The sequence below is a fragment of the Trichosurus vulpecula genome, chromosome 6, assembly GCF_011100635.1.
Source record: "Trichosurus vulpecula isolate mTriVul1 chromosome 6, mTriVul1.pri, whole genome shotgun sequence".
NCBI lineage: Eukaryota > Metazoa > Chordata > Mammalia > Diprotodontia > Phalangeridae > Trichosurus > Trichosurus vulpecula.
Genome location: NC_050578.1, coordinates 262,536,278 through 262,558,555, shown reverse-complemented (window position 1 = coordinate 262,558,555; position 22,278 = coordinate 262,536,278). Strand labels below are relative to the sequence as shown.

General features: G+C 34.7%; 1 protein-coding gene across 1 annotated transcript; it reads right to left on the bottom strand.

Annotated features, from left to right (window-relative positions):
- Positions 1–7,676: 7,676 nt before the first annotated feature.
- Positions 7,677–8,621, bottom strand: LOC118854385 (olfactory receptor 5D13-like). Its single transcript, XM_036764744.1, has one exon. It carries the CDS (start codon positions 8,619–8,621, stop codon positions 7,677–7,679), a length of 945 nt encoding a protein of 314 aa, XP_036620639.1.
- Positions 8,622–22,278: the final 13,657 nt, after the last annotated feature.

Sequence of the window (22,278 nt, the reverse complement as noted above, 5' to 3'; positions counted from 1 at the left end):
TATAGTATCAGCCTTTATTCCTAAATCACGAACACATTTTGACTTTATTTTGTTATGTTGTGTAAGATATTGGTATATTCGCAGTTTCTGCCATACCATTTCCCAATTTTCCCAGCAGTTTTTGTAAAATAGTGAATTCTTAGCCCAGAAGCTGGATTCTTTGGGTTTGTTAAAGAGTAGATTGCTATAGTTGTTGACTACTGCATATTATGTACCTAACTTATTCCACTGATCCACCACTCTGTTGCTTAGCAAGTACCAAATAGTTTTGATGACTGCTGCTTTATAGTACAGTTTAATATCTGGTATAGCTAAGCCACCTTCCCTAGCATTGCTTTTTATTAATTTCCTTGATATTCTGGACATTTTGTTCTTCCAGATGAATTTTACCATTGTTTTATGTAGTTCTGTAAAATAATTTTAGTTTCATTGGTATGGCACAGAAAAAGTAAATTAATTTAGGTAAAAATGTCATTTTTATTGTATTAGCTCAACCTAACCATGAGCAAATGATGTTTTTTTTCATTTATTTAGATCTGACTTTATTTGTGTGAAAAGTGTTTGGTAATTATGTTCATATAGGCCCTGCATTTCTTTTGGCAGGTAGACTCCCAAATATTTTATTGTGTCTATAGCAACTTTAAATGGAATTTCTCTTTCTATCTCTTGCTGTTTTGCTATGTTAGTAATATATAGGAATGCCAAGTATTTCTGTGGGTTTATTTTATATCCTGCAGCTTTGCTAATGTTGTTTATTATTTCAAGTAGTTTTCACTTCCTTGTCTAAGTAAATCATCATATCATCTGCAAAGAGTGGTAATTTAGTTTCTTCTTTGCCTATTCTAATTCCTTCAATTTCTTTTTCTTCTCTTATTGATAAAGCTAACATTTCTAGGACCAAATTGAATAACAGGGGTGATAACGGACATCTTTGTTTCACCCCTGATGCTACTGGGAATGGGTCTAGCATATCCCCATTTCATATAATGATTGCTGATGGTTTTAATTAGATGTTATAATTTTAGGGAAGACTCCATTTATTTCTATGTTTTCCAGTGTTTTTAATAGGAATAGATGTTGTATTTTGTCAGAAAACTTTTCTGCATCTATTGAGATAATTGTATGGTTTCAGCTAGTTTTATTATTGATATGATCAATTATGCTGATATCTTTCCTAATATTCAACCACCCTGGCATTCCTGGAATAAATCCTACCTAGGCAAAGGGCATGATTTTTGTCATAAGTTGCTGCAATCTTTTTGCTAATATTTTCATTTACAATTTTTGCATCAATATTCATTAGGGAAATTTGTTTATACTTTCCTTTCTCTGTTTTGACTGTCCCCAGTTTAGTTATTAGTAATATATTTGTGTCATAAAAAAATAGTAGGACTCCTTCTTTGCTTAATTTCCCAAATAGTCTATAAAGTATGAGAATTAATTGTTCTTTAAACGGTTGTTAGAATTCACATGTAAAACCATCTGTCCCTGGTGATTTTTACTAGGGAATTTATTAATAGCTTGCTCAATTTCTTTTTCTGAGATGGTGTTATTTAGGTATTTTGCTTCCTTGTTGAAATGGGCAATTTGCATTTTTTTTGTAAATATTCATCTATTTCCCTCAGGTTGTCACATTTATAGGCATACAATTGGGCAAAGTAATTCCTAATTATTGTTTAATTTCCTCTTCATTGGAGGTGAATTCATGCTTTTCATTTTTGATACTGGAAATTTGGTTTTCTTCTTTCTTTTAATCAAATTGACCAAAGATTCATCAATTTTATTGCTTTTTTCATAAAGCCAGCAGTTAGTTTTATTAGTTCAACAGTTTTATTGATTTCAATTTTATTAATCTCTCCTTTGATTTTCAGTATTTCTCATTTGTATTTAATTGAGAATTTTCAATTTTCTCTTTTTCTAGCTTTCTCAGTAGCATGCCCACTTCATTCATCTCCTTTTTCTCTATTTTATTCATGTATGCATTTAGAGATATAAAATTTTGCCTGAGAACTGTTTTTGCTACATCCCATAAGTTTTGGTGTACTGTCTCATTATTGTCATTCTCTTGAATGAAGTTATTAATTGTTTCTGTGATTTGTTCTTTGGCCCACTCATTGTTTAGCATTAGATTATTTAGTTTCCAATTAAATTTTAATTTATCTTTCCATGGTCCCTTATTACAAATAAGTTTAATTGTATCATGATTTGAAAAACATACATTGACTATTGGTCCCTTTCTTCACTGGACTGTGAGGTTTTTATGCTCTAGTACATGGTCAATTTTTGAGTATGTGCCATGTACCACTGAGAAAAAAAGGTATATTTCTTTTTATCCCCATATATTTTTCTCCAGAGGTCTATCATATCTGCCTTTTGTAAAATTATATTTACCTCATTAGCTTATTTCTTGTTTATTTTGAGGTTAAATTTATCAAGTTTAGAGAGGGGAAGTTTGAGGTCCCACACCAGCAGAGTTTTGCTGTCTATTTCTCCCTGTAACTCTCTTAACTTCTCTAAGAATTTTATGCTGTACCACTTGGTGCATATATGTCAAATAACGATATTACTTTATTGTAAAGGTGACTTTTAGCAAGGTATAGTGTCCTTCCTTATCTCTTTTAATTAGATTTATCTTTGCTGTTGCTTTGTCTGAGATTAGGATTGCTACCCCTGCTTTTTTTTTTTTTTTTTTACTTTAGCTGAAGCATACTATATTCTACTCCACTCTTTTATCTTTACCCTGTGTGTGTCCCCCTATTTCAAATGTGTTTATTGTAAACAACACACTGTAGGATTATGGCTTTTAATCCATTCTGCTATCCATCTCTGTTTTATGGGAGAGTTCACCCCATTCAATTTCACAGTTATGATTACTATATGTGTCTTTTTCTCCATCCTATTTCCCCCAATGTTTATGCTTTTATTACTCCATTCTCCCTTCCATTCCTCAAAAGTGTTTTGCTTTTGGCCACAGTCTTCCACAATTTTCCCTCCCTAATGACACCGCTCCCTTAATTTACCCTTTTCCAATTGCTACTTCTTCCCTCCCTTCTACCCCTAATTTTCCTCCTCCTTTCCCTTCCTACTGTCTGTAGGACAAGTTTGATTTCTATATTTATCAGAATATATTATTCCCTCTTTGAACCAAATCCAATGAGAGTAAAGCTCAAAAACTGCTTTCTTCCTTCCCTTTTTTTCTTTATGTATTTATACCTCTTCCTGTGATTTAATTTACCCGTTTCTACCTTCCCCTCACCTCTTCTCCCAGAACAATCCCTTTGCACTCCTTAATTATGTTTTTTTTATCATTGTATCAGTCACTTTATATTGACACCCTCAGTGTACATATATATATATATATATATATATATACACATACATATATATATGTATCCCTTTCAATTGTCATAATAACTGTACCATTCTCAAGATTGATATATATATATATATATATATATATATATATATATATATATATATATATGCATGTATATGTGTATATATATATATATGATATGTAAATCAATATAATCCTATCTAAGGATGTAAACAATTTGGTTTTATTGAATAACGTAGTTTTGGGTGTTTTGCCCCCATACTTACCTTTTTATGTCTCTCTTGAGTTTTATATTTAAATATCATATTTTCCATTGAGTTCTGGCCTTTTCATCAGCAAGGTCTGGAATCCCCTTATTTCTTTGAATGCCCATCTTCTTGCCTGAAAATTATGCTAAACTTGTCTGGGTAGTTGATCCTTGATTGTAGTCCAAGCTCCTTTCCCTTTCAGGATATCATTTTCCAGTTTCTCCTGTCTTTTTTTGTAGAAGCTGCAAGATCCTGCATGATCCTGACTGTAGTTCCACAATATTTGAATTGTTCCTTTCTGGCTGCTTGCAGTATTTTCTCCTTGACCTGATAATTCTGGGATTTGGCTGCAATATTACTTGGAGTTTTCAATTTGGGATCTCTTTCAGGGGGTGTTCGGTGGATTCTTTTGATGCCTATTTTACCCTCTGGTTCTAGGACCTCCAGGCAGCTATCCTTGATGATTTCTTGGAAGATACTGTCCAGGCTCTTTTTCTTCATCATGGCTTTCTGGTAGACCAATAATTCTTAGATTATCTATCCCGGATCTATTTTCTAGGTCAGGTGTTTTTCCAATCAGATATTTCATGTTTTCTTCTATTTTATTTCATTCTTTAGATTTTGTTTGACTGATTCTTGATGTCTCATAGGGTCATTAGCTTCTACTTGCCCAAGTCTAATTTTTAATTAATTGTTGTCTTCATTTAGCTTCTGTACTTCCTTTTCCATTTGGTTAATTTTACTTTTCAATGAGACATTTTCTCTGTTCCTATTCTGAACCTCCTTAACTTTTTCACCAATTTTACTTTTTAAATATTTGTTCTCATCAGTGAATTTTTTTCCATTTTTTTCTTTTACCTCTCTAATTTGTTTTTTAAAGTCCTCCTTGAGTTCTTCCAAGAATGCTTTTTGGGTGGAGACCAGTTCACATTCCCTTTTGAGGTTCCAGATGTGGGTACAGCGTCAATGCTCTCCTCTTCTGAATTCGTATTTTGGACTTCTCTGTCTCTATACTAGGAATCAATAGTCTTTGGCTTCCTAGTTTGTTTTTTCATGATGTTTGTTTGTTTGTTTGTTTTCTCATGGCTTCTGAAGTGGATCTCTGCTTCTGAAGCTCATTGGCTTTGTGTTCTGTGGCTTCTGATTTTGTGAAGTGTGTGGGAGGGGTAGTCTGGCTCCTGGAAGTCTCATCTTCCTCTAGCCCTTACCAACAGCTTGGGTGGTCTCAGCAGTTGTCTCTGCTGGTGTATGCCACTTCCCCTGGCTGTGTGAAGGCATGTGTGGGGTCCTAGTATTAACATTTGCTAGCTCCACCCTCGTAGGGCTCAGAGCCTCCCACTGTTCTGCTGAGGTGGGGCCTTCTGGTACATCTCTCTTCCTGCACTAGTCTCCTTTTGCCACCACAAGTTGGGTACTCCCCACCTTCCCAAGCTAGAAGGATATAGAAGCACCCCTTCTGGCTCCTCCTCCTGAGGGAGTATTATCTGGTAGAGTAAGGGAGGGAGAGCTGTTTTACCTGGTCAGCATGGTTCCCAGAAGGTCAAGAAGATGAGTTTCAAACCTTTAGACTGTGTGTGGGCTGGAGATCTCAAGGAGAGCTGCTCCTACAGCTGCAGACTCTGCCCTGGTATCTCCAGTAGCTCCCGATCCAACCATTCTTGATTGTAATTTGCAACTATGCCCAAAGGGCTATGAAACTGTCCATACCCTTTGACTCAGCAATAGCACTTCTAGGGCTGTATCCCAAAGAGATCATAAAAATGGAAAAAAAGACCCATATGTACAAACATATTTAAAATAGGTCTTTTTGTGGTGGCAAAGGATTTGAAAATGAGCACAGGTCCATCAACTTGGGAAATGACTTAACAAGTTGTGGTATATAAATGTAATGGAATACTAATGTGATGAAAGAAATGATGAGCAGGTAGACTTCAGAAAAACCTGGAAAGATTTACATGAATTGATGATATGTGAATAAACAGGACCAGGAGAATACTGTACACAGTAACAGCCACATTGTGTGATGACTGATTCTGATAGAATTATCTCTTCTAAGCAATGTAAGGATCTAAGACAACTCCAAAAGACTCATGATGGTGAATGTTATACACATCCAGAGGAGAAAAAAAAACTTTGGAGTCTGAATGCAGATGGGGGCATACTATTTTCTCTCATTTTCTTTTGTTTTCTTTTGTTTCTTCTTTCTCATGGTTCATCCCATTGGTTATAAATCTTTACATTATGTCTAAGGTGAAAATTCCTTAATATGAATGTATATGTAGGGCCTATATAAGATTGCACAGTTTTCTGGAAGGGGAAGGAGAAGGGGAAAAATATTTAAACCTCAAAATCTCAAAGAAGTGAATGTTGAAAATGAAAAACAAATAAATAAATGATTGAAAAAAAAGAATTAGAGCTTTTTCATATAGATCACTCTCTCCTATTTATTTGATTAGACACTCAGCTCTGAAAGTTGTACTCTCTACGTAGTGGTAGCAGACAACAGTACAGGATTTACCCATTCAAACAGAAGGGTGTTGTGCTTCTTTTAAATTATTGCAAATATAGTAAACTAGTGAAGTGATGTCTAAGAGAAGGGGAAATTAGGTGTTTTCAAATCTCTTCCTCTCAAATGATGAAAAAAGTAACCTTTTTATAGCAGCCATCAAAATAAGGAAACTTCTGTTTCATTATGTGAGATTTTGCATGCATACCTTCTAAATTTAGGTTTTTTTTTCCTTTGTCAACATTAATGTTGACTGGTGTTGAACCCAATTGCTTTATAATTGTTCTTATTGAGTGAATGTCACCCACTGAATCCCTGACGATCACCAGTCATCTTCATTTTTATCTTGCCACTGGACTTTGTGGACTGTGGAGGAGAAACTGAGGTTGATGAATTTGCAGTTTTACCATGGACAGACTTGTGTAAAACAATGAAAAGGGAAATGATCAGAAACAAGAAAATGTTGTATTCAGTAAACAGCAATATCATTTTAATAAGGACATTGAGCAACTAAATCATTTTGATGATTATAAATAACCAAATTAATTGCAAAGGATATATGAAGGAAGACACTATCAATATCTGAAGGAAGAACTGATAAATATAGGTACATATAGAATGATTTTACATATACATATATGTGTGTATACATATATATGTGTATGTGTACACAGACAAATACATACATACATATTTGTTTCTGATGGTAGTCATCTCTAGGACAGGTGGGCAGAGGGAAAAAAGAAAAAAAAAGAAAGTTATATGACAATTTAATATATGTTTAAAAGGAATAACAAATTATGCATAATAGATTTCCAGTCTGAGGTATAACTATCTTTTTCATCTTTTTATTATACTATGTTATAAAATTTTTTGTTTCAGAAAATCAATTAAAAATAGAAATAAATTGGAATCCATTTTCTATGATAGAGTTGCTCATGTCAAAAGAGAGGAGAGTCAGGAATCTTTGTCTCCACAGTAAAAATGAATCAATAAACCAACACTTTTAAGCATTCACTATTTTACAAGAACTGTACTAAGCACTTTGTAGAACTAAACTTGGCTTTATAGGAGTTCTATCAACTGAGTTCCTCCAGTTGTGGGTGACCATTACTCTCTTCCAACACTGATTATGACCACTGATCAAGGTGTTTGTGTCTGGCAGGCCTCCAAAGTCACCTGCTCTTCCCACTAACTCAGACCTTAGACAGTTGTTCCATACTTTGCTGTGAAGTGATGGAAACATGCAGATTGAAGAAAAAAGAAAATGGGTATTCACTCTTGAAGAATTAGTAAATTTATTTTTACAATTAATTGTAAAGAAGCTTTAATGAAAGGGTCTGAGGTTGATGTTACAACATGGAGTATATTGTAATGATTTTCTGGCACTGATTTTTCTCATTTCAAACATACTGATTTCATTTGCCTAAGAATTTCCAGATTACCTTTCAGGTTCTTGTACAAACTGAAGGTATGGCCACTAGAGAGGGGAGTAAATGAATAGGACAAAGAGAATTAATTAAAAATCACCATAAACTCCATCAGAATAGTTTAACCAGTAGTAGTAGAATTCATATAAAAGGTCTTAATGAGAAATAATTTTGAGATAAATTATTTTCCTGAAAGTTTCCTTCACATCATTGTTCCTTAGACTGTATATTAAGGGATTTAGCATAGGAATCCCTACAGCACAAAAAACGGAGCGCACTTTGACCAAAAGCCATGAGTTTTGGGAATTGGGAATACAATAGAGGAAGAGGATGGTGCCATAGAAGATGGTAAGAGCTGTCAAGTGGGAGACACAAGTGGAGAAAGCTTTATATCTCCCACTGGTTGAATGCATTTTGAAGATTGTGACAAAAATAAAAAGATAGGATGTAAGGATAATGATGAGGGTACCAAATGTACTGAGATTCGCAAAGATAAAAAGGATTACCTCAGTGAATTGTTTATTAGAGCAGGCAGCAGATAGGAAGACAGAATATTCACATACAAAGTTATCAATGATCTTGGTCTCACAAAATGACAATACCAGAAGTTCACAGGTGAGTACAGTAGAACTAATTATACCCCAAGAATATGCCACAGCCACTAGCAGGGTACAGCATTTTGGGGACATGGAAACTGTATACAGCAATGGATTACATATAGCAACAAAGCAGTCATAGGCCATCACTGCCAACATGACCATCTCTATTGTTCCACAGGTGACGCCAAAGGAAAACTGTGTGATGCAGCCTTTGATAGAGATGCTTCTGTCTTGTACAACTAAGTTTTCTAATAGTTTTGGTATAACTATAGTGGAGTAACAGAAATCCACAAAGGACAAGTGCTTAAGGAAAAAATACATGGGGGTGTGGAGTTTGGGATTGATCCTGATAACCACAGTCATGCCCACATTCCCCAGCACAGTGACTGTATAGATGGTGAGGAACAGAAGAAAGAGGGGCACCTGGAGCTCAGAGTAATCAGAGAATCCTAAGAGAATGAACACGACCACACTACTCTGATTCTTGTCAGGGCTCACCATGATTCCTGTTGGAAAGTATTAGAGATGTATCATGAGAATCGAAACATCAAATTGAGGAACAGAGGATAAGGGCAGAGTATGAATCAGAAGTCACTATTATCACTATTTTTATGGGGATAATAATAGGATTAGCTCCAAAGTTAGCATTTTCTGTCAAATCCCTTATATTTAGATTATGAAAAAAGAACATGGAGTATGAAAGAAACCAAAGAAAGTAACATAGAGAATGGTGGTCTCAATATCTGAATGGTTGGAGATTCACACAGTCTCAATCTCTACTTTAATAAATGTCCATTCTACAAATGAGAGCTCATTTAGAACCCTTAAGTGAAGGAGAACCAACTAATTCCTAAGGCATCCAGTTTCACTTAGTCACACAATGAAATATAAGGAAAAGGTGATTCATTTCTCCTCCACTTTAAATTGTGCCATCTTGAGTGTCATTGGTATGATTTTGATGTAGTCCAGTTCCTGGAACCCAGCAGAGTAAGTCTCATCTATCTTTCACATAGTATCTCTCTCTCTCTCTCTCTCTCTCTCTCTCTCTCTCTCTCTCTCTCTCTCTCTCTCTCCCTCCCTCCTCTCTCTCTCTCTCTCTCTCTCTCTCTCCCATTTATCTATCTATCTATTCACACACACACACACACACACATATATATATGTATATATACATATATATATGTATGTATACATATATATATATATGTATGTATACATATATATGTGTGTATACATATATATATATGTATGTATACATATAAAACAGCTTTGAGGAAATGTGCCCATTAACATAAAAATTCACATTTAGCATTAGGATGCTATAGAGGCAGCTAAGTGACATAGTGCTAAGTGTGAACATAGGAAAATCTGAGTTCAAATCTAGCTTCAGATATTTACTTGCTTTCTGAACTTGAGAAAATTGTTTAACCTCTGTCTCAGTTTCCCCATTTTAAAAATGAGGAAAACAATAGTACATACCTTGTAAGGTTGTTTTGAAGATCAACTGGGATATTGCTAAAGTACTTAATATAACACTCAGAGCATAGTCAGTTCTATGTACATTTTAGTTATCATTTGTTTAAGTGGCTTCAATCCTAACTGTGAGTCTTAATGCCTGTGTAATCATCATTCAATATATTCAACTATTTTGCCTGAGTTTTGTAACAAAAAATAATGATAACAATAAATAACATTTATATAGCATTTTCACTTTGACAGTTATTTTGCTAAGTGCTTTACAATTGTTACCTAAATGATCCTGAAATAATCTGGAGAGATAAGTTCTATTCTTATCTCAATTTACAGTTTGGGAAACTGATAAAAAGAGAGGCAAAAATGACTTTTCCAGTGTTATACAACTAAAAAGTATCTCAGATCAGATTTGAACTCAGGTCTCCCTGACCACAGGACCAGATTTCTATCCATTGTGCTGTAAAATATGAGATTGGAATTGAAAATATTTAAATTCCTTTTTCATGTCTAACATTATATATGCAATTTTTTGAGGGGGGGAAGGCAGGGCAATTAGGGTTAAGTGACTTGCCCAAGGTCACACAGCTACTAAGTGTGTCAAGTGTCTGAGGCCAGATTTGAACTCAGGTTCTCCTGTATTGAGGGTAGGTAATCTACTCACTGCACCACTTAGCTGCCCCACATATTCAATGTTTTAAAGTCATTTCTAAATCTACAAACTCTTGTAACTAAGATGCAAATAATAACCAGATAAACAAGGAAGATCCCTATTAGTTGACTCTTAGATCCCACCCCAGAAGCTGTTTATTGATAGCTTATGGCTTTAATGGAAGAAATCCATCATGAAGCTCTTCAGAGGAAGTAGAGAAAGTCTAAAGTGGGATGTTTTAGGGACCTGAGGCATTATCTTTCCTGCCAGGGAGTACTTATACATATCCTTCTAAATAGCACCACAATGTAGTAATTTTCTTACAAACAGTAAGCAATTGAAAAAATTATATATATAAAAAAATTATATATATATATATATATATATATATATATATATATATGAAGAAAGAAATGAATAAACAGAAAAAGACAAAGAGAGAGAGAGAGAGAGAGAGAGAGAGAGAGAGAGAGAGACAGAGACAGAGAGAGATTCATTGAAGGTAGTGGCAGACTGGTTGTCTGAGAGTTAAATTAGTTATAACCAGGGTGTGTGGATTAGAAAATGGATCAGGAAAGAAGGAATGTGAGTTAGCATTTCAATTTGGATTTCTCTTTTTATAAAGGTTCAATAGTAGAACATCCCCCATTTTGATGGGTGTCCAAGAACAATGACAGTAAGACAATACACTACCTAAAACTAAAAATGCCCAAAGTGGTAAATACAGATGTATGGCTTATTCCAAAGTCACTTTTCATCCAGAAAAACCCTGTTCAATTTTCCAGTCCAGTCTCTATTGCTTCAAAATACTTCCACATGTTGCTTCCTTCCTCTCTATATATTGCCCCACTTCCTTCTCTAAATGGACAAATTCTAGCATATTCCACTTATGTGTTCTTTTCTATCCTGAGCCAAACTTTATGCACGGAGGATATTTTTTCCTTAATTATGATTTTTCTGCTATAGAGCTGTGGACAGTAGTTGTCATTGCATAAAATCTAATGAACTGCTATTTTTTTTTTATTTTTCAAATATTTGTGTGATCTCCTGACTTTCTATACCAGACAACAAATGCCTCTCCTAACTATCACAACTATTTGCCTTGTGCCCTTTTAAAATGACTTCACCAAAGTTTCACATGTATGATCAGTCAATACATTGAAATGGGAAGGAAGATTCCTCATTGCACTGTAAAATATATTTATACAGTACAATTAGAAAATTACCTGAGGCTTTCAGTCATTTTTCAGTCATGCCGAACTATTCCTAATTCTATTTGGATTTTCTTTGTTAAAATATATTGTTGTTGTTTGTTTTTTTGTTTTCAGAGGGATATGAGATCAAAGAGGTGATGCCATTATATGCAAATGAATTGGGGTTAATGGAGGGAGGGATATGTAAAGTCACCAGCATCATTTTCTCCTCCTGAGCCATCTGAGTTCAATGGCCAGATGTAGATCAGGACAACTGGAGATGGCCCAAGATGTTGATTAAGATACAGGAGTGGTTTGACATTTCCTTCTTCAGTTGATTTTACAACTGAGGAACTAAATGAAATTGGGTTAAGTGATTTGCCAAGGGTCACACAGCTAGTAAGTGTCAAAGGCCAGATTTGAACTCAGACCTTCCCAACTCTAGAACATTGCTCTATCCACTGCACCACCTAGCTACCCTATGTTTTTCAGCTTTTGTTTTTTTTAGTCTTATTGCCGGAGAAACAAGGTGGTCATATGACTTGTCCAAGGTCATTTAATTAAAATATTCCCTAATAAGATCTTCAGAGATAGAGCAAGAATAAGGATCTCCCTGTCTCATTCTCCCCATTGTACCACTCTGTTCTTCCTGGATTTATTAAATACATATGTATGCATGTGTACATATATATACACACATATATATGTACATATGTCAATATATACACATATGTATATGTATGTATAGTCTATATATGTATATATGTGTGTATAGAGACAGAAACAGAATAGAGAAAAAATAACCAATGAAAAATAAAAATGTTAGACACTTAAAAAATCTTTCTACATATCTATTTATTTATCTTTCTTGATTTTTATCTACTTTTTCAATTTCACCCATCTTTTCTGAATTTCTGATGTTCTTAATGGGTTTATAGGCTCAGTGGTACTATGTCTCTAGGTTTATGATTTATTAACAAATATTTATTACTTGAACACTTATCAGCCATCTAGTCCAGCCCCTCAGTTAATAGGAGACTGATACATCAAGATGTGAAATGATTTATCCAAGATCACCTTGGTATTAAACAGCAGAGTCATTATTCTGACAGGGTTCCTATGTGTCCACATCTAACCCTCTTTCCACTTCACTGACTGTTGTCTTCAAAACCAATCAATGGCAAAACAGTAATGATTCTGTTTTAAATCATGGTCAAAGCCAAGTAGACTATTAGAGTTCTTATCCTGTCATTCAAGTTCTTCCACAAACTTTCAGAATCTCTGATTTTCTACCCCAATTGTATACAGCTAGCATCACTTTCAACCCAAGTGTATAATCTTTCTAAAATAAACACAATGTATATTCTTGGCTCCAAGCCTTTGCTCTCATCATACCTCTTGCTTCAGTGACCTCTTTCTTCTTTTATAATTGTAGAAATCTAAAAGTTTCTTTAAGTACTAAGCAAATTTTCCCTAATTTTCAAACCATTGCTTGACCACTTTCTGTCCATTTAACATCTCTGTCCAGCTCTCCTCCGAAAGCTATAAGATAATTTTTGTATACATTATGCTCTAACTTTTGTTTTTAGTATTGGTATGGACTTTGTATAGAAATGTCCTTCAGAATGACATGGATTTTGAGTCCCTTGATGTCAGGGAATGCATTTTTTATAGATTTAGGCTTGTTATTTTTTTTTACTGTGTTGAAACAAGATACACAAAACTGGTGAAAATAAAAATTAAAAGGAGGAGTGAAAAAATGTACTTGGAACCTGCAGGGAACTACACAAATGAGTCCGTCTGTGCTGTTTCTAATAAACTCTAAGTCTTCAGAAAATCTGCCTGACATCAAGCCTAAATCTCCTTCTTTGTAATTTCCTCCTCACTAATCCTGATTTTACAATACTGTATTGAAAATGGTGTTGATGCTCCCCTTCCCATCCACATCTCATTTCAGGATTTAGTTTGTCCCTCAATACTTGTTCATTCAGATGGCATTATAGTCTTTCAGTACATTAATGTATCTCCATCAAACCATTGCCTTATTGTCAGATATAAGTTGATTACAAGTTTGTGTTTATGTTTTTTCTTGTACATTACTCTGCTAATCTTTGAGGAGAGAACTCTAAAAGTAATAAATTTCAAAGTATTTTCTCAATAATGGTAACTGGAGGTCAAATATGATTGCTGCATTTTTCTTTACTAAGTTATGGATTTTTGTGCTTGGGCTGGATCTTGGGTTTCAGAGATATAAGGAGCTTTAGACATGTAAACAACCTCCATTAATATACCTTAAGAGTCATTTTACAACTTTGAACCTAACATAATTATTTTTTTAATCTGATATTTTTAGATTTCAACATTGATTTCCACAAGATTTTGAGTTACAAATTTTCTCCCGATATCTACCCTCTCCCCACCCTAAGAGGCACATATTCTAATTGCCCCTTTGCCTAATCTTCCCTCCCTCCCCCCCCATCCCCTTTCCCCTCACTTTCTTCTAGGGCAAGATAGATTGCTATACCCCATTGCCTGTATATTTATTCCCCAGTTGCATGTGAAGACAACTTTTTTTAAACATCTGTTTTTAGAGCTTTGACTTCCAAATTCTCTCCCTTCTTCCCTCCCCACCAACCCTCCTCTAGAAGGCAAGAAATTCAACATAGGCCACAAATGTATTGTTATGCAAAACACTTCCATAATAGTCATGTTGGGAAAGACTAACTATATTTCCCTCCATCCTATCCTGCCCCCCTTTATTGAATTTTCTCCCTTGACCACTGTCCTTTTTCAACTGTTTGCTTTTTACTACCTCCTCCCCCAATCTGCCCTCCCTTACATCATCCCCCACCTTATCCCCTTGCCCCCTACTTTTTTGTAGGGTAAGATACCCAACTTAGTGTGTGTCTTATTCCCTCTTTAAGTCAAATCTGATGAGAGCAAGATTCACTCATTCCCTTTCATCTGCCCCCTCTTCCCTTCCATCATAATTGCTTTTTCTTTCCACTTTTATGTGAGATAATTTACCCCATTCTATGTCTCTCTTTCTCCTTCTCCCAATATATTCCTCTCTCACCCTTTAATTTTATTTTTTTTAGATATCATCCCTTCATATTCAATTCACCCTGTGCCCACTGCCTATATATACACACACACACACACACACACACACACACACACACACACACACACACACATATATATATTCCCTTCAACTACCCTAATACTGAGAAAGGTCTCATAAGTTAAAAATATCATGTTTCCATGTAGGAATGTAAACAGTTCAACTTTAGTAATTCCCTTATGATTTCTCTTTCCTGTTTACCTTTTTATTCTTCTCTTGATTCTTGTATTTGAAAGTTGAATTTTGTATTCAGTTCTGTTCTTTTCATCAAGAACACTTGAAAGTCCTTTATTTTATGGAAAATCCATATTTTGCCCTGAAGTATTATACTCAGTTTTTCTAGGTAGGTGATTTGTGGTTTTAAGCCTAGTTCCTTTGACCTGCAGGATATCACATTCCAAGCTCTTTGATTCCTTGATGTAGAAACTGCTAGGTCTTGTGTTATCCTGATCATGTTTCCACAATACTTGAATTGTTTCTTTCCAACTGCTTGCAATATTTTCTCCTTGATCTGGGAACTGTGGAATTTGGCTACAATATTCCAAGGAGTTTTCTTTCTGAGATCTTTTTCAAGAGGCAATTGGTGGATTCAGCCACCTCCACTGCCCTGGGCCTGCAGCCCTACCATGAACTTTTCACCCAGATCCAGTGGTTTTCCTCCTGAACTGCTCCATTGTCTTTGGTGTTGGATCACTGAGAAGTCTGGTAACTGCCAGAGTTCAGTGATTCAGGGCCCTGAGGCCTGCTTCTCCCAGTTTACTCCAGCCTGGTCTGTCCTGGCCCAGCCCATGTTGGGCTGTGCTCTGCTCCCAGTATGGTGCGATAGACCCCAGACACTGTCCAGATTGTCTTGGGCTGGAGACTTGTTTCCGTCTGTTGTTTCATGGGTTCTGTACCTCTAGAATTTTGTTTACAATCACTTTTAACAGGTGTTTGGAGGGATTCGTGGGAGAGGTTGAGTCCCTTTTGGAGCTTCCATCTTGGCTCCACCCCTGGAACTTCAGGTATTTCTTTAGGAATAGAGAATTAAATTCAATCCCTTTCCTGCCTGTTTTCACTTTTTTAGGATGTTTGTTTCTCAGGCATAATATGAACCAAGTTTGTGCTTATTCCTAATCTAACATTTTATAGACCCTATTATGATTCTTCTATAGTGTTCTTTACTAATTCCAGTTTGATTTTTTTTCCTTTTCTTTTTGCCAGATATATAATTTGCTTCCTTTCTAATATTATGTCCCAACCATTTTCCTAAATGAAACCACAGATGCTGCCAAATTTCTTTGCTCATTATTCTCTGAAGATAATATATGCATTCCTGCCTTCATGCCTTTTACACAGACCATTTCCTCCAAAGTGTGATGCCTTCTCTTTTGATTCCTACTAAATTTAGTGCAGCCTTTCATGCACAGCTTGCCCAAGTTGCTGACAATCCTACACTCCTCATCCAGAGGTATTCTTCATTCCTCTCAATTTCTGTAGCATTCATTATAACTTCCAGTGGACCTTTAACATGAACTACATGGTATTAATATTGGTCTTCGTATGTATTGAAAACCTCTTGTGGGAAACACTTTATATACATATACAAATACATATACATATATTATACATACACACACATACATATATGTAGTGTGTATGTATATATGCATACATATATAGTGTATGTATGTATATATATACATGTGTGTGTATATATGTGTGTGTGTGTGTGTGTGTGTGTGTGTGTGTATATATATATATATATATATATATATATATATATATATATATATATATATATATATATATATATATATATATATCCATGCTAATATTCATGGATATTCAGTTGCCTGCAGAAAAATAGTGACCAGAAATTTAATGAGGAGGAGGAGGAGGTGGATGATCCCAGATAAGCCCTCCCACTCCCACTTTGTTTGTCAGTTCCTTTCTGATTTATCTTTCAGGGAACTTATGAAAGGAATGTTCTAGTTTTCAGTCAACAGACCAGGAAAAATATTGTGTAAGAGGAAATTAGCAGATTTATCTACTCACCAGAACATAGACCGTCCTGCGTGCATCATTTCCTAGATTCATAAAACAGATGGCATATCTCGTGATATAGAAATTTCAGGATTAGGTACTTTCCCAATCGCTTCTTAATTATCAAACTAAGAATTAATCTGCTGTTATACATTATTGGCAAAAAGCAGTCTTTTCCACTGCCTGTATGAGGAGAATGGGATTCTCTCCATTTTACATCATAGCTCAACGTCAGAGAGATGTCCTTCTACTCTATTTCAAACCTGAATATGACACTTATGTGAAGAATGTTACAATTGCCTACAAGACCTTTGTGACCCAGGCCCTAGAGTACCTCTAATGGCCCTATGAATGTGGTCTCAAAAGAAATAATTTACCAAAAAATCTTTATGTCACTTTCAATGAAGGGAATTTTCTAAAAATCAAATTAGTCTTGCAGTTAGAATTTTTTTCCACCTTCACAAATATAAACATAGACTTTCCCTATGATCATATAATATACAATTAGATGCAAATTATTGCATAACTCAGTGATTTACCCTCAAAGGAATTGGCATAAGGATTGACCAGGAATCACCTCAATAAATATTTCTTGACTTCATCTTGTCCAGGACAGTGAAGACCTTTTAAAAAGTGGGCTTTAACATGCAGAATTTCTCCTTCCTCTAGCTCCTGGATTAGGAACTCTATCCATAGTATGATTCTATTTGATGATCCACCAACCTTAAGGCAAGATTACCTACTGTAGGAGTGCTGCTACTATAATCAGCAGATACTAGTATTCCTGATCTCATAATGTTATGCCCACTACTATACACACTTTATACAAGCAATGTCTCTGATACCCTAGTGTCAGGCCACTTCTATGATTAGACAATGTTTTCTCCCTCTTTCAGCCCACCCCCAATAATACAATAATTAATTTTGTGAAGTAAGTGACATTTCTAGTCAGTCCACTAGGTTATGAATATTTGATATCCACTTACAGTGTTCCAAGCACTGCACTTAATAATGAGGATATATAGAGGAGCTCAGATTCTAATAGATGAGTCAATAAGCAAATAATAGTTTAAATATAATCTATCAATGGTAAAGGTACCTCCCATTGTGATGAAACCTCTTTTTTATTGTGGAGTTATTCAGCTTGTACCAGGTGATAAATGCTGGAGAGGAAGTGGGAAAATTGGAACATTGTTACACTGTTGGTGGAGTTGTGAAATGATCCAGCCATTCTGGAGGGCAATTTGGAACTATGCCCAAAAGGCAATATAGAAGAATAAATTGAGAATTAAAATAGTGCATAGTAAGACAAATAAAAGGTTCAACAAAAATGAGATGACATCCAGCAATCAACAAGGATGTATTGAGTATGTTTTGGTGCTAGAGATTCTAAAAAATAATGGAAGAAGCAATCTATTTGAAGTTGCTTACACTCTAAAATTGTAGTAATAATAATAGCAACTCATATTTTAATACTTTTTTTAATTTATTAAGCCTATTGGTAATAACAAACCTGAAATATACCCATGTTTGCCAGACTTCACCTAAACTTCAGCCTAACCATGAGAAACTGATGTTTTTCCATTTATTTAGATCTGACTTTATTTGTGTGAAAAGTGTTTGGTAATTGTGTTCATGTAGTTCCTGGGTTTGTCTTGGCAGGAAGATTCCCCATAGTAACTTTAAATGAGATTTCCCTTTCTATCCTTGCTGTTGGGGTTTGTTAGTAATATATGAGAATGCTGAGAATTTATGTGTGTTTATTTTATATCTTGCAACTTTGCTAAAGTTATTTATTATTTCAAGTAGTTTCTTTTTTGCTTAATTCTCTAAATAAATCATCATATCATCTGCAGAGAGTGATAACTTACTTTCTTCTTAGGCTATTCTAATTCCTTTAATTTCTTTGTTTCTTATTGCTAAAGCTAACATTTATAGCACCAAATCGAATAATAGGGGTGATAATAGATATCCTTTTTTCACCCACGATCTTAGTGGAAATGCATCTAGTTTATCCACCTTCCATATAATGTTTGCTGATTGTTTTAGGTAGATACTACTTATAATTTTAAGGTAAAGTCCATTTATTCCTATGCTTCTAGTGTTTTTAATAGGAATGTGTGTTGTATTTTATCAAAAAGGTTTTTCTGCATCTATTGAGTTAAGCATATGGTTTTTGCTAGTTTGTTGCTGATACGATCAATTATGCCAATAGTTTTCCTAATATTGAATCAGCCTTGTATTCCTAGACTATATCCTACCTGGCCATACTGCATTATTCTCATGATAAGTGACTTTATTCTTTTTGCTAATACTTTATTTAAAATTTCTGTATCTATATTCATTAGGGAAATTGGTCTATAATTTTCCTTCTCTGTTTTGACTCTTCCTGGTTTAGGAATTAGTGCCATATTCATGTCATAAAAATAATTTGGTAGGGTGCCTTTTTTGGCTATTTTCCCAAATCATCTATAAAGTAATGGAATTAATTGTTCTTTAAATGTTTGATAGAATTCACTTGTAAATCCATCTGGCCCTGGAGATTTTTTTCCTAAGGAGTTCATTGATGGCTTGTACAATTTATTTTTCTGAAATGTGGTTATTTAAGTATTTTATTTCCTCTACTGTTAATCTGGGCAATTTATATTTTTGTAAATATCCATCCGTTTCCCTAAGCTTATCAAATTTACCAACATACAACTGGAGAAAAAAATTCCTAGTTATTGTTTCAATTTCTTCTTCATTGGAGCTGAATTCATCCTTTTCATTTTTGATGCTGGTTTTCTTTCTTTTTTAATAAAATTGACAAAAGGTTTATCAATTTTATATTCTTTTCCATAAAACCAGCTCTCAGTTTTATTTATTAGTTCAATAGTTTTCTGGATTGCAATTACATTAATCTCTCCTTTGGTTTTCAATATTTCTAATTTGGTACTGAATTGTAGATTTTCAATTAGTTCTCTTTCTAGAATTTTTAGTTGCATGCCTAATTCATCTATCTCCTTCTTCTTTATGTTATTCATGCAAGCATTCAGAGGTAGAAAATTTCCCCCAAGAACTGCTTTTGCTGCATCCCATAATTTTTCATATGTTGTCTCATTATTGTCATTCTCTTGAATGAAGTTACTGATTGTTTCTATGATTTGTTGTTTGACCCACTCATTCTTTAGGATTAGATTGCTTAGTTTCCAATTAGTTTTCAGTCTATCTTTCCATCGCCCTTTATTACAAATAATTTTTATTGCATCATGATCTGAAAAGGATGCATTAACTATTTCTGCCTTTCTGCACTGCATTGTGAGGTTTTTATGCCCTATAAGTGGTTAATTTCTGAGTATGTGCCATATACTGCTGAGAAACAGGTATATTCCTTTCTATCCCCATTCAGTTTCCTCCAGAGGTCTATCGTATATGCATTTTATAAAATTCTATTCACCTCCTTAACTTCTTTCTTGTTTATTTTGAGATTAGATTCATCATGATCAGTGAGGGGGAGGTTGATGTCTTTACTGGCATAGTTTTGCTGACCATTTCTTCCTGTAACTCCCTCAAATTCTTCACTAAGAATTTGGACATTGTACCACTTCATGCATAGATGTTAAGTAATGATATTATTTCATTATCTATGGTGACTTATAGTTTCCTTTCTCATCTTTTTTAATTAGATCTATCTTTGCTTTTGCTTTGTCTGAGATTTGTATTACTAGCATGCTTCATTTTTTTTTTTTTACTTCAGCTGAAGCATAATATATTCTACTCCAGTCTTTTACCTTTATCCTTGTTTCAAATGTGTTTCTTGTAAACAACACACTTTAGGATTATAGATTTTAATCTATTCTGCTATCTGCTTCTGTTTTATGTGAGAGTTCATCCCATTCACATTCAGACTTATAGAGACAGCTAGGTGGCCCAGTGAGCAGAGCACCAGCCCTGGAGTAAAGACTATAAGAGTTCAAATCTGGCCTCAGCCACTTGACACAGTCAAGTGACCTTAGGCAAGTCACTTAACCCTAATTGCCCTGCCTTTCCCCCTCAAAAAAAAACACACATTCAGAGTTATGATTATTTTCTGTGTCTTTTTTTCCATCCTATTCCTCCCTCACCATTTATGCTTTTATTTCTCCCTTCTTCCTTCCATTCCATGAAAGATTTTTGCTTTTGAACACCGCCTCCCTCAATATTCCCTCCCTGTCAGCCTCCCCCACCCCTCATCTTACCCTTTTCCCTTACTGCTTCTTCCCTCACTTCTAACCATCCCCCCTTTTACTTCCTCTTTCTCCTCTTACTGCTTTTAGAGCAACTTTGATTCCTATGCCTACAAGAGTATGTTATTTCCTCCTTGAACCTAACCCAATGAAATTAAAGCTCTAACACTACTCTTCTCCCTCCTTTCTTTCCCTCTACTATAATACGCTTTTTTGCCTCTTCATGTGATGTAATTTACCCTTTTCTGCTTACCTCATCACCCATTACAATCCATTTACAGCCCTTAATTAGATTTTTTATCATCTCATCAGTTAATTTATACCAACACCCTCTGTCTATGTGCATCCCTTTTAGATGTCTTGCTAACTATACCATTCTCAAGATTAACAGATATCCTTCCACACAGGAATGTAAACAATTTGCCCTTGTTGAATAACAAGTTTTTTTTTTCCTGTTTACCTCTTTATGCCTCTCCTGAGTCTTGTAATTGAAGTTCAAATTTTCTGAAAATTTGACTTTCAGATACAAGAATTAAGAAAAGCATGAAAAGGTAAATAAGAAGGAGAAAGCATAAGGGACTTGTTAAGTTGAACCATTTACATTCCTACATGGAAACATGATATTTGTAACTCATGAGACTTTTCTCAGTATTAGGGCAGTTGAAGGGAAAATATATACATATATATGTGTGTGTGTGTGTATATATATATATATATATATATATATATATATATATATATATATATGTGTGTGTGTGTGTGTGTGTGTATATGTATATATGTATATGTGTATATATATACACACAGTCTCTATATATATACACACAAATACACACATATATACACATATACATATATTTTATATATGTGTATGTGTATATATATATATACACATACATACATAGAGAGAACACAGGGTGAGTTGAATATGAAATGATGATATTTAAAAAATAAAATTAAGGGGTGAGAGAGGAATATATAGGGAGAAGGAGAAAGGGAGAGATAGAATGGGGTAAATTATCTCACATAAAAGAAGCAAAAAAAATGTAATAATGGAAGGGAAGAGAGGGGAGGTGAAAGCAAATGAAGGAATCTTACTCTCATCAGATTATGCTTAAGGAGGGAATAACATACACTCTCAACTGGGTATCTTACCCTACAGTTAAGTAGGGGGAAGGGGACAAAGGGGGAATGATAGAAGGGAGGACAGATTGGAGGAAGGATAGTCAGAAGCAAACAGTTTTTAAAAGGGACAGGGTCAAAGGAGAAAATTGAACAAATGTGGGACAGGATAGGATGCAGGGAAATATAGTAGGTTTTTTTTTACAACACTACTATTATGGAAGTGTTTTGCTTAACAATATACATATAACCTATATTGAATTGCTTGCCTTCTAAAAGAGGGTGGGTGGGGAGAGAAGAAGAGAGAAAATTTTGTTACTCAAAGTTCTGAAAATAAATGTTAAAATTATTTTTACATGCCACTAGG